The 13,750-nt window shown below is 39.0% G+C and overlaps 1 protein-coding gene across 1 annotated transcript; it reads right to left on the bottom strand.

Annotated features, from left to right (window-relative positions):
• Positions 1-417: 417 nt before the first annotated feature.
• Positions 418-4,774, bottom strand: LOC147500386 (uncharacterized). The gene is made up of 4 exons (XM_086562040.1): positions 4,525-4,774; positions 4,334-4,399; positions 2,453-4,151; positions 418-1,196 (listed from the first exon to the last, which is right to left on the bottom strand). Exons 3-4 carry the CDS (start codon positions 3,497-3,499, stop codon positions 849-851), a joined length of 1,395 nt encoding a protein of 464 aa, XP_086418166.1. The 5' UTR covers positions 3,500-4,151; positions 4,334-4,399; positions 4,525-4,774; the 3' UTR covers positions 418-848.
• Between the last annotated feature and the right edge of the window lie 8,976 nt (positions 4,775-13,750).

Raw genomic sequence — 13,750 nt, 5'->3', positions numbered from 1 at the left:
AATTTATTTATGGAAAAAAAGTTATTAAGAAAAAGATTGAGAAAACAAAGTTGAGGTTGACTAAAATCACAATAATAACTTACCTTACGACCATTTGATAGGATGCAATCAAAAGGAAAAAGTCAAACATAATACGTTGTTATGATCCAACATTTGACACTTCATCATTCTGACGAACTGCAACAGCAGCTGGATTTTGTTCTCACTTCAAAAACCAATGGATTTGATTTTCGAAGGCGTGCACTGGTATATGGTTGACAGAAACACCAAGTCAAGTTGGCAGAGGCCAAGTTGATACTATATTATGAGGATGTAGAAAAGGGTTGTAGTTCAGTAACAAAAATGATTAACTTCCCGCATGACAAAGATGCAGAGAGACACCAAACTGTGAAAACATTGTTTGCAAAACAAGTAACATACTAAAACCATAAATGAATTAATTATTCAAGTAAACTATCCCACCCACAATGTTCATCATGAACGACAAGAATCTCTCCTCAATTAAAAAAAAATAGAGTAAAACTTAGACAAATATAAATGGAAATGGTGCAAATCGTGTACGCATCCACCTAAGTATTGATGAAGGCAAACAAATATTCATGTTGCTTACAAACATTTTTCACAAATTACAATATTTTCCTCCCCAAAGTTCTTCAGGGTTTACCTTAGACATGGAGCAATCTCCTTCATTTGGAGCACATCTCCAAGTGTTCTTGACACAGTATCACACTTCCTGGGACATAGAAAAACAAATCTTCCTTACGCTTCATGCTGAGTGCAGGGACCATTGCCTGAATTGTAGCAGGTTGATTGTTCTTTACAAATGGATATCCAATGCTTGATTACTTTCATTGATTTTGACTTCTTCCTTTCTTTGATTTACTCTTCTTCTCCTGCATTTTCTTTTTCTTTGCTTCAACTGTAATCAATGTATAATCTGCTGGAACTACGAACGGGTCCTGAATATCTTCTACCCGACTGCTCGGGCCTGAACCCGTGGAAGAATTTTGTCTGTGATAAGGGGCTTTTATCCATTGCAGCCATGATGAACCTGTGGCCGGCATCACTGCTGGGCTTTCATTGCCTGCAGCACGAGGACTTGAAGGAGGCGTAGAGAACTCATCCAATGGCTGCAACTCTTCGAACTTTGTAAATGTGACCAACACCCTGATAGTAGGAACCACCGGAATAGCAACCTGCGAGGACCATAAATACATGCAGAAAAAGAAGAGGATTTCAAACTGAGAGAAAAGAGAGATGCCAAGAAGACGCGATCACTTAACTAGGGAAGAGCTTAACAGCAAGATTCAAATAGAAATAAGATGAATACGTCAGAACAAGTACTCATTTATCAAGACCTCTCAAAGTAAATGCTGGCAAGAAAACCCAATATTTATATAAGGTGTTCAAGTTGCAAAGGAGAACAGATAAGGACTTCTGAAAGTACTAACAAGTGCTCTAGATAAAGAAAATACTACACCTCTAACTAACCAGAATCAAGTTCAAAGCCAAAAAGCAGTCAACATAAAATCAGGTCGATGACAGCCCTTTCGGTCCTTACCAAGACGAGTCATAAACCATAGCAGTACAGCATTGACCGAACCACTATAGAGGAGATGGGCAACTTATTTTCATAATAATCTGAACAACTCTAACTTCCCATTATCCTTACTCGAAATCCAACACTTCTTGGTTCTACCAAGAGGTTAACTTCTCAACTAAGGGTACACAAATCCTCAAATGTTCATCAAATGAGTCAGTTTCGTCTTAAAGTAGTTAAACGTTCATAAGTGGTATATGTAATTAATCTACCATTTGTGTTTAAGCTTCCTTTGGTACGAGGTATTGTCATAAGTGTTTGAATTATAGTGAAAGTCAATTTTACTACAATAACAAGTCAGTGATGTAACCAAAAAAGCACCATTCCTTAGTAATTACACTGTGTCAAAGTAACGATGTTCCACCAGGGAACAACTCATCAGGAATCCCGTGTAGCTAGCCAGCTTATTGTCACTCGTACTACTCACTCGCTCACTACAACTGATAACCCATGTATCATAAATATGCATACCCACTTTATTTGGACATAGAAATAAATTCACGGAGGCCAATGTCTTACAAAGCCGTAAGTACCATTTATCTCTTTGATACATGGATTACGAGTAAGACCAACCATTAAAAACGGGTAACTAAGTTTCTATGTCCTGTCACTAGCTAAGTACCATGTTATGACCAATTGGCGTTTCCCATTTCTTTCCTGTCTCCAGCAATCACATAAACATTTCATAGGTTGTCTTCTTACATCCTTTATGATTTCTGGTCAGTGGTGACTTGAAAAGATCAGTTGTTACAAGTTCAAGCAAAGGAAGTAGTTGAAGCAATTATTACACGAGCAAAGTGTTAATGCAAAAAAAAAATGTTTCAGTTGATGCAGAAATGATAAGACACAAACCTTAACAGGAAAAGTTCCCGGCGGAAGCTTTGTAGTAAGAAGTTCTCTTAGACGGCGGATTGCCTTGACCTTGTTTGCAAGAATATCAAGCAAAGGAAGGAGTTCTTCTGTCTGAAGCGGGAAATTGGGTGAAAGCCAGAGAATAGGTCTCAATCCTTTTTTGTATTCGCTCTCACGATGACTTTCCTTGCACCGATGACTACTCTCAGAACTCGAAGATGGTTTTCTTGTATCCCTTCCTCTACGGAGTTCATCCCCCTTCCCAGCAATATCTATTGAGCGCCTACCAGGTCTGTTCCTGGGAGGTGAATCCCCAAGGAGATCACTGACCTTCTCCTCCACACAAAGCGAACTTCTAGGAGGAAGCAACTTTTTTTGTGTCTCGGGTTTGGCTTCCCGTTTTCTCCATCCGCCAAACCAACCTTTCTTCTCCTGCTTAGCCTCACTGCTGCTACAGCTCTGTGCATCTTCGATATATATATCTCTTTGCTCATAGCAACTATGTCGATGAGCAGTAAACCCATCAGAAATCCCATTCTCTGGCACCGACTCAGAAGAATCTATCTTAAGGGCAACCTCCAATTGCCTCTTCTCATCCTCTGTCAACAGATCACCATAATCACTCTCCGTCTCGTTTTCATTGCAAGATGAGAAAAATTCATCGTCTGTCATAGCTCCAGGAACCCGTCTAGACTTGACGCTCACAACCACGTTCTGCATATCATAAACTTTAGCTTTCCACTGCCCAACCATTTCCGTCTTTTCTTGCCTTCTCCAAGTTAACTGTGGCAAAAGCACTGCCTGTGTCACATCAATACCAGGCCTGAATATGTTAGTCTGAGACATTGCAGTGACTTCTTGTTGAACCTCTGCACATGTAGCTGGTGCACCGGCACCATCCAGTGCATTCATCACCTCTTTATCCTTGTGTGAGATTATGCAAAGTGAACCTGGAGGAACTTTCCCATCCTCAGACCCATCCCCAAGGAACAGGATAGTCTGATCTGAGCGTTGAATCCTGAAACCATCAAAACCAGCCAAAGTCATATCTGCCCGTAAATTTGATCCCCTCTTCCAAATCTTGTATGTGTCTGAAGGAGCAATCGTGATATGAAAGGTATCACAGAACTCTCAAAGTGAAACGTAATCTCCATGTAGAAATCCCTCATCCTCCTGATAGTTCCTACCAGCCTAGGCAACCCTCGACACCATTTGGCCCATGCAAGCGGTTGGTAGTGCCTAACAATTATCATAGCAATCTTTTCTTCTCTATTACAAATTGCTTCCTGGAGAGCACTCCAACCCTGCTCATTCTGCAAACTCCAATCTGCCCCTGCAACCATCAACATCTCGATTCGCAATCTCATCCCCAAGTTTAACAGCCAAATGAAGAGGGGTTTCCCTATTAGGAACATCCGTCTATCAATCACAGAAGAAATGGCATCCGCCTTCTCTTCCTCCACAATGGAAATTAAGCCTCAGTGTGAATTTCAGCTGGGTTACAAAACCGTGGAAGACCCGCCAATATCCTCTTAAGAGCAGCATAATCCTTTGTAAGAACGGCTCTATGCACAGGGCTGTGAGCATATTTCAATACATCAACACCCGCCATGACAAAACCCCAACTTCCAAACCAATCCAATTCACAAATATACTTCACACCAAAATCTCAATTCTCCCTAAAAGCCCCAACCGACAGCTAGAATCACAAAAATGAAACACACCCACATCACAATTACACACAAAAACTCCAAATCTCAACAAAATAAACATCCCCCAAATCTATAAACGTTTCACACCCATTTTCATAACAAATTAAACAATAACAAACTCACTAATCAAAGAAGAAGAAAATAAAAGACCCAAGTTTTGAAATCTCACCTTGTTTCTTCTTAGTCCAGAAAATAGTCAATAGCTAAAGAACCACCCCACTTGTGTATCATTCATCTGCAAATAAGAAAAACAAAGAGATCCTTGTGATCCAATCCAGAAAAGACAAAATACAAGAACATGCATGTTGATTAAAATAAAGAATAAACTGACAATTAAGAAAAGAATAACAAAAACCCTACCATATATACAAAGTTTTCAGACAAAGCCAAAAACTTTGTAGCAATAAAAAGAGTTTCAAAGTGTAACAGAATATTTCTTTTATGTTTTTATTGAAAGAAAGGAAGAATGAGATGTTATCTCAAACTTTATACTTTCTTTTTTTTTTTTGAACTCTATAAAAAATAATATAATAAAAAGATTGTTTTTTTTTTATTATTTATTTTTTTTATGGTAAAAAAAGTTGGAAATGAGTGAGTGGTAAAGTAATGTGGAGTGTGTAAAAAAAAATTGACTTTTTACGTTTTGTTTGTAGAATTAGGAATCTATGTATGGTTTCTTTGTTCAGTTATTACTCAATTAAGAATAATAATCTCAGATTTACTCTTTATTTTTAGTAACTTCTCACTAATTACAATTAGAGAGAGAAGTCAAATTTTGATCTTTAGCAATAAAAAAATGTTTCAAGGACCACCCACCCCCCAGCTTTTAGGGGTGGTTACACGTTGTTTAGGAAAACTACGTAAGAAAAATTATATAAATAATAATCAAAAGTAAAATTGCAACGAAACATGTTTAAGGGGCCACAAATTATTGTGGTTATCTCCTAAATATGAGACAATCAAAATGTTCTTGAGACCAATGACATTGTCATGGGACCCTAATACTAATTGTTATATACCTACTCTTTCCTATGGCCCACAAAATGAAATGGATTGGACTCATGAAGCGATGATGAAGGTTTAAACGTTAATCCACAGCTAAGCAAAGTTGGTCACAAAAATGATTTTAATTGCAGTAGCAGTATGGACTCGGCAAAAAAAAACCAGGAAGCGGCACCATATATTTTTAAGGTTGTAATGAAGTATACGATGAGATGCAGAGTATAAAATCGTTGTTAATAATAGAATGGTAGATAATATAAAAAATTTGACAATATCAATTAATATATTACTAAATAATATGTAATATATGGTGTATGGAAAGTATGTTCTAGAATATTCTAAACTATTTGAGGTTAGGATTTATTAGATTTTATTTCTATTTGAGTCTTAGGTAATTCTCTATATATACCCTTCAAGAGAGTATAATGAAAACAACATTGATTCAATAAAATTCGTCTTATTCTTATTTTCTTTAGGTTGAACAACATTGCGCCTCCAAAGAAAGCCTAAATCATGAATCCATTGAATGATGCGTCGTGGAGTTTGGTAAGCTAGTAGTCTTGCCAAGGCCTTTCAATCAACACAAACGGGACTTGTGGTTGTGGAGCACAAGACATGCTATGTGATCTTTAGTTTTGGTTGTCCCTAACTCCCTATGCCCTTAAATGAGCCTTTATATTTAGATTTATAATTTATAATTTATTAGCATTCTCCTTTTGAATATCATCACTTAAGTGCAAACTATCGTAAGTCATAACTAATGAAAAAAAAAACAAATGAACAGTTCCCTTTCAGAGTTAGCATCAGACCCATATGAATAAAATTCAAGTATCTCAACAGTTGAAGCATAGATTTCTTTTTGTCGTTGACATTCCCACGAAACCATAGATACCTTTGCCTTTAAAGCATAGTGCTATTTTTGAAGGGATGCTAAAAATTGACATTCAGAAAGTGGGAATCTGAATTGGGATTAGAATGAGACACAAAAAGTACAACCACATATATAACTACTACTCTTTCCCCGATTTGTTCACATAAAAGTTTGCACTCTTATATACCATTTGCATTTTATAGTAGGAATGAAAAGGCAATATTCTGTTTGAAATAGAGTTCTCAATTGTCAATCTGCATGAGATGTACGTATATGGACATATGGTTGTAGGAAATAGAAACTAAAACTGTTGGGGAACCAGCTAGCTAGTATTACTTTCGTGCTAGAAATGAAAATCAGTGCTTGGGAGAAAAATGTTCATATACGTCAGAAATGCTCATATATCTTTGACATATGGTGGCCAATTCAGGACAGTTCTTCTAAGATCATCATCAACGCGTTGTTAAAAAAAAATTGTGACATATCAGTTTTTTGTGTCAGTAAAAATTGCTAAAATTACATTATGTATCAATGTGAATTGATAAAATTGTTATTTTCTAACTAGTTTGGACGGGAATGGTTGTCCAGTCCGTTTTAATTTTTTTTATTAAAAAAAAAAACAAACATTGAAAAGGGAATAGTTTTCTTGTCCGTTTCAATTTTTTATAAAAAAAACAAACAAACATTGAGAAGGGAATAGTTGTCCCGTCTATTTCAGTTTTTTATTAAAAAAAAAAGGGGTCTATAATTGTGTTGGGCGCAACTTAGAGTGTTGGACAGACTCCATCACCAAAAGCCCGAACAAAAAAACCCGGAAATAACCAGTTACACCACCAACTTCATTCTTTACGTGTTTAACATCCCAGCCTTCGTCTCCGTCTCCGTCTCCTCTACTCCACCAACTTCATTCTTTACGTTTAATACAACCCAACCTTCGTCTCTGTCTCCTCTACTCCACCAAATTGTTTTGAAGCATTGTTGTTTGGTCCAAAGCATTATCCAAAGTATTGTTTTTAATCAAATTAGTGTTTGCCGCCATTGTTGTTGGTCTCATCTAATTTGAGTTTGGGCAACCGACATTGTTAAGAAATCATTGTAGCAAAATCGTTTTCATCTTCTACTGAGAGGTAAATAACTTCTCCTCCACTGTTTTTAACTATTGTTTGCATCTCGTTTTCATATGATTTTAAGAAATGTTAAGAAATATCGCCATTGTTAAGATAGAGGTAAATAGCATCTTTCGCATCTCGTAAGAAATCATTGTTAAGAAATATCACCATTGTTAAGAAATGTTTTTAAGTTCATATGATTTTAACTATTGCTTGAAGGCCTCTCTATGTGATTGTGTTTTGTTTCTATTAATATCTTTGTGCGGCATTATTGGGAAAAGATTATGTACCTGTTGAAGCAAAGTCTACAAGCAAGATTGAGGAGATTTCACATCCTCTCTAGTCCTGATGTCTAATGAGAAGGAATGAGCAATTATACCTTTCAATCTTGCTCATTCCTTCTCATTAGACATGCATGTGATCTTCCTTTCAAAATATAACAAAACACGTCTCCTTTCAAAATGTTGTACTAAGCACTGTTTATCATCACTAGTATACCAAACATGATTTTAGTCTCTACTCAGTTTGTGAACTTGTATGGATTCGTATCACCTTAGTCAATGTAGTATATAGATCATTGCAAGTTGTATGACGTGTCTTTCCTATTTCATTTATTTGTGATATGAAAGGTTATCTAGCCCCATACCCTTACCCTTAAATACCACAGTATAATATGGCTGTACTAATTTCGATGACCTTGTACTAATTTTGAGAGCTAAGTTGAGTTGTTATTTTTCTCGGGACGTTATACCAAGTTCTTTATCTTGAGACGTTATAATAAGTTTAATTTTGCTGCACTTTTTTCGATTTAGTAATAAGTTTTTTTCTCGAAAGCTTTATAGTTGGACGTCGTTGCTTTTTCTAAGGTCTCCGAGTCTTAGTCGTGCTTTCATGATGCAAATGTATCTTGTTGTTTATGGAAGCGATTCGAAATCTCTTATAGTACTTATTGCGTGGACACTGGTTTTGTTTTGTTTCTAGTTTTGATTTTTGAGAAATATAATTCATTATGCAACATAATTTGCTGATTTACATATTTATGTAGCTTGTATCCCAAGATTTTCATGTATATATAGACATATACAGGAGAACAATATAGATGAAATAATTCCTCTCATAGTATCAATTTAAGATCAATTCCTAACAAACACTAGGCGCCAGGAAGTATATATACATACCCCTACAAGAGAAAAATTAATACACATTAAACTTTTTCCTTTTCATATATCCTTACCTGATCAATGGCCTTGTTTGCTCATCTTTGTGGATTCTGGCTGCTGGATGTCTAATGTCTAAATGATCCAAGAATGCAACATGAGCTGTTAATATTCATTTAGTTTTGATTCAACTTTTGTTATATGTACTAATACTTGTTTTTTTTTTTCCTATTTATTCTGTAGCAATGCCTCGAACAAAGAATGTGAAGAATGTAGCGAAAACTTTCTACACGGGTGGTAAGAAATTGTTAGGTGGGGGTAATAGTAGTTCAGGTTCGCGGTGATGCGTTTGAGAAAAAGAGATAAAGGGGAAATAACACCTCGGCATTAGTCCATAGAGGGGATCGAAAAGCGGATGACCCCAGCAATGTAGTTGTAAGTGGTGTATAGTTATAAAAGAAAAATAGAAGAAAGGGAAGTGTTCCGAGTGATGTAAGCAATAGTAATACATATAGTGATTTTAATATAGATTTAGATGAAGATGTAGATTTAGATGAAGAAGATGTAAATATAGATTGTAGGAAGAGTGTAGTTGTAGCTAATGATGATGATGATGATGATGGTGAAGAAGAGGATTGTGAAGAAGAGGATGGTGAAGAAGGTGTTGATGATGGAGATGAGGGGGAGGATGAAGAGGAAGGTAAGGAGGAGGAGGAGGAGGACGATGTCGAGGTAGCCCCTATACCTCCACCGGCTATTGTGAGAAAGTGTAAGAATGACTTGGAGTTCCAGAGAAGAAATTATGGAGGTGACCCTTATGGGTCAAATCTTTTGTATGACTATGTGGTGCACGTAGCTCACGATGTTTGGGAGTGGTAGGTAATATCATATAGTATCTATTAGTATTTAAGTTTTTTATTATGAAACCTTGTGCATACATTAATATTGAATTTTTGTTGTTTTAGGCGGATGGAGGAGCGTTGAAGTGCAATGGGCACCTAACCAAGTTGGTACAATGGGATATCGTCGGAGAGTGTTCAGACTGCTCAAATTTTCATGAGAAGCTTTAAAGGACCGTCTTATGTGCTATAGTATTCGGTGTATATAGGCATCAGGATCCTGTGTTGGTCTTTGCGTTTGTAGACAGGTGGCATCTAGAGACCAATACCTTTCATATGCCGTGAAACGAGATGACAATCACGTTGGACGATGTTTCCCAACTCCTAGGAGTTATGATCAGAGGCAAAGTAGTGACTGGGGACACTGATTTGAGTCTAGAACAGACAAAGAAACTCCTCCACAGAGGTCTTGGCATACCCATGGACAAGATAGATGCGGAGATGAAAGCCAATAAGTTCACTTCCAGAGTTAGGATGAATTTCTTGTTGAAGCAGTTTGTTGGGAAGGTAACGGATCAAGATTTACATGATGGAAATGGGGTTGTTGTGAAGAAGGCGTCAACCCAGAAAGAGTTGCAGTTTGCTGTGAGAGTTTATCTCTTATTTTTCTTTGGATGTACCGCCTTCACCGACATTACTGGAACTGCAATTCCTGTTTGTTATCTGAGGCTGCTTTTGAAATTTAACGAGATCAGAGATTACACGTGGGGTGCAGCCTTACTGGCATACTTGTACAGGAGTTTTGGGACTGCGACAAGTGCCAAGGTGAAGGGAGTTTTAGGCTATTTAACTCTCCTACATGTATGAGTATTTTCATTTTTCTTTTTATTGTTAATTTTATGTATCTATTAGAATGCTAACTGGGTGTCTATATTAATCTAGGCATGGATCTATGAGTACTTCCCGAGGTTCAGGCCATTCCCCAACTTGAATTATAACTTGAGCATGTCGTGTACTCATAAACACTCAGTTACTCAGTTGAGCTATACTAACACAACAGAAGCATTGAACTATACTCGAGCGATACATACTTTATGATTTGACTTATTCCGATGTAAGTATTTTGGGTTTGTAAATAATTATATTTATTAATTTATTATTGGAGTACGTGGTTAATGATTGATTTTCTCAATCATATGCTATTTGACAGGGGATACATCCCTATGATAATGTCCGAGCCACACGCCCGGTGGATGAAATAGCTTTTTTTAAGGGATTTATATGTTTTCTTGATGTTGTGGAGCATTACAATGTTTCTAGGGTTATGCGTCAGTTGGGAGCATACTTTATGATTTGTCATTTTTTTTTCACTATTTACCTAAGACAGTCATTTCCGTTTATACCCTTCACTTTTCCCACTTTTGTTTATTTCGATTATCTTACATTTTTTCGTCCATCTCTATGACATACTTCTTATTTTTTCCCATTACACGTTCCACTTTCCTTATTATATCATTTTGGTTTTTTCCATCATTTTTCTTCTTCAACATACCACACCTTCATCTTCGTTTGCTCCTCTATTGAAGAGGGGGCAATGTGTGTACCCTACATTATATTTCCAGTCCAAAGTGTACTCGGATCATGGACCGGGTATGGGACCAGCGGCAGATCAGTCCAGTGGCTATCCAAATAAACAATTTTGGATCATTCGGTCTTCTAATCCGTCATAGTTTAGAACAGGTCTAGGGCCCATCCGGGTGGCCCAAGTTCATGGATCCAATCCGTTCGGATGATTTTGATCCAGTAACCCGATCCACAGAGGCGAAAAATCCTAGTGCAATCCGATAAGATCTTGCATAAGGATATGAGGAAATCTTGGGGAATGATCCTATTTTAGATAAGATCATACTAGGATTCATCATGGAAAGCAATCTCCGAAAATCCCTTTTTTGGCCGCCAAGGCAGGGGATTACTATATATACGGAGGCTTCTGCAGCCTCCAGAACTACTTTTTGAAGAGACTTGATCCCGGATTCCTCACTAGGTACGTAGGCAACTAGAACGTTGGTGCAATCTCTCTTCTTCAAAAATCCCTATCCCCATCTCTTTCGAGCTTTCAGAAGCACCATCACATCGGGAACGTCGGGTTAACTTTTTGCCCCGACATTCTTTGGCGCCGTCTGTGGGGACCGAACCCACGACCACGTGGTCTTCCGTTGAAGCGTGATATCCTCGGCTTTATTTTTCATACGTCCTTGTTACCATGACTGAACAAATTGCGATGAGTAACACAGAAGCTGCCAATCGGCACATAGCGACTCGACAGAACATGGAGACTGTTCCAGGCACCACCACAGAGGTGGGGCAGTCGAGTCGTCGTAGATCTTTCTCTCATAACAGAGGAAATGGACTATTTGAAACAGTTCCACACACTCTGGAACCACTAGGAATTTGGGAATCTAATCCCGATGTCCCTCGTCGCAACGCTGTGCGGAGCACAAGAGCTGCCAGAATACACGTCAGAGATGGTCATATTGAACCCACACTCAATGCTACTGTGTTACGTCCTGGAAGGGGCCGGGGAGGCCGACATGGTAATCCACGCGCCTCCATCAGGAACCCTCAATACCAATCGGATCCAGCTCTTATCTCTATATTGACAAGAATAGTTGCAGAAAACGAGAGTTTGATAAATCAACTAGGCAAACGGCCCAGAGACCCTGAGGAGCACCAATCGGTCAAGTCCCCTCTGTTAGAACGTAGGCAAAAGCAAAGAGCCGACCCGAGACAGCGCGAAGATCCTAACAATGGCCAAAACCTTATTCACAATAATGGTCGCATTAGAGATCCAAGCCAAAGCCGGACAATCCACCCTCTCATGCCGGTCCCCCCTCATTCACAGTCAAACAATGTCTGGGATCGTTTGGGAACAAATCCTCAGACACACCAGTCACAACAATCTGGAATGCCAGCAGCTGCATTGAGTTCCAGTTCAGAAACGCCACCATCCATGGAGGTGTCCGGATCAAGATATGAATCCCAACGAACGAATCGGAATGAGAGTCCACTACCTGCTAACATAGTGGCAAGCAGAAGGCGGGGTAGAATTGAACGTCGGCAACGACCGAATTCCAATCAAATCTTAGCCCGTGATGAACAGATCTGGAGAGAAGAGAATCAAGATGAAGACAGCTATGAGAATATGAATAAACAAAGGGTAAATGAATTTATTAACCAAGCCGTGACCAGGCAAACCATCCGAGACGATCCACTCTTAGAAAGGGCTGTGCGAGGTCCGAAATTTTCACCCTTTGTAAATGACATTAGGGACTGTGTTCATCCTGAGGCATTCAAACAACCCTCTCTTCCAACTTACGATGACGTGGATGGATGTCTGAACGAGCACGTCATGAGCTACCAAGCAGCTATGACCTTATGGGAATTTCATGAGTCGTATTTTTCCAGCAATGTTGAAAGGATACACACTATCCTGGTTCAACAAGTTGGCTCCGCGTTCAATTGATTCATTTACCAAGCTCAATGATATGTTTGTTGAACGTTTTCAGTATAATATGAAGACGAATAAGAGTCCGAGCACACTGTTCAATCTCGATATGGAGAAAGGCGAAACAATTAAGAGTTTGGTACGACGGTTCAGTCTTCACGCCGAAGTTCAGGATGTGAGTGATGCTTTCGCAATACAGGCATTCCATTAAGCGTTGCATTGATCTATGAACTTGGGCCACCCGGATGGGCCCTGGACCTGTTCTGAACTATGACGGATTAGAAGACCGAATGATCCAAAAGTGTTTATTTGGATAGCCACTGGACTGATCCGCCGCTGGTCCCGCACCCGATCCATGATCTGAGTACACTTTGGACTAGAAATATAATGTACAGTACACACTTACCATGTTGGCCTCCCCGTCCCCTTCCAGGACGTCGCACAGTAACATTGTGTGTGGGTTCAGTAGGACCATCCCTGACGTGTATTCTGGCAGCTCTTGTGCTCCGCACAGCGTTGCGGCGAGGGACATCGGGATTAGATTCCCGAATTCCTAGTGGTTCCAGAGTGTGTGGAACTATTTCAGATAGTCTGTTTCCTCCGTTATGAGAGAAAGATCTACGACGACTTCCGCCCCCCACCTACGTGGTGGTGCACAGAACATCTCCATGTTAAAATGAAGTCGCGAATGTGCCGATTGGCGTTCGTGTTACTTCATCGCAATTTGTTCAGTCATGGTAACAAGGAAGTATGAAAAATAAGGCCGAGGATATCACGCTTTAATGGAAGACCACGTGGTCGTGGGTTTAGTCCCCACAGACGGCGCCAAAGAATGTCGGGGTAAAAAGTTAACCCGACGTTCCCGATGTGATGGTGCTTCTGAAAGCTCGAAAGAGATGGGGATTGGAATTTTTGAGGAAGAGAGAATACACCAACGTTTTGGTTGCCTACGTACTCAGTGAGGAATCCGGGATCAAGTCTCTTCAAAACGTAGTTCTGGAGGTTGCAGAAGTCTATGTATATATAGTAATCCCCTGTCTTGGCGGCCAAGAAAGGGATTTTCGGAGATTGCCTTCCATGATGAATCCTAGTATGATCTTATC

This window comes from Coptis chinensis, chromosome 5 (assembly GCF_015680905.1).
Source record: "Coptis chinensis isolate HL-2020 chromosome 5, ASM1568090v1, whole genome shotgun sequence".
Classification (NCBI taxonomy): domain Eukaryota; kingdom Viridiplantae; phylum Streptophyta; class Magnoliopsida; order Ranunculales; family Ranunculaceae; genus Coptis; species Coptis chinensis.
This window is presented reverse-complemented; position numbering and strand designations above follow the sequence as displayed.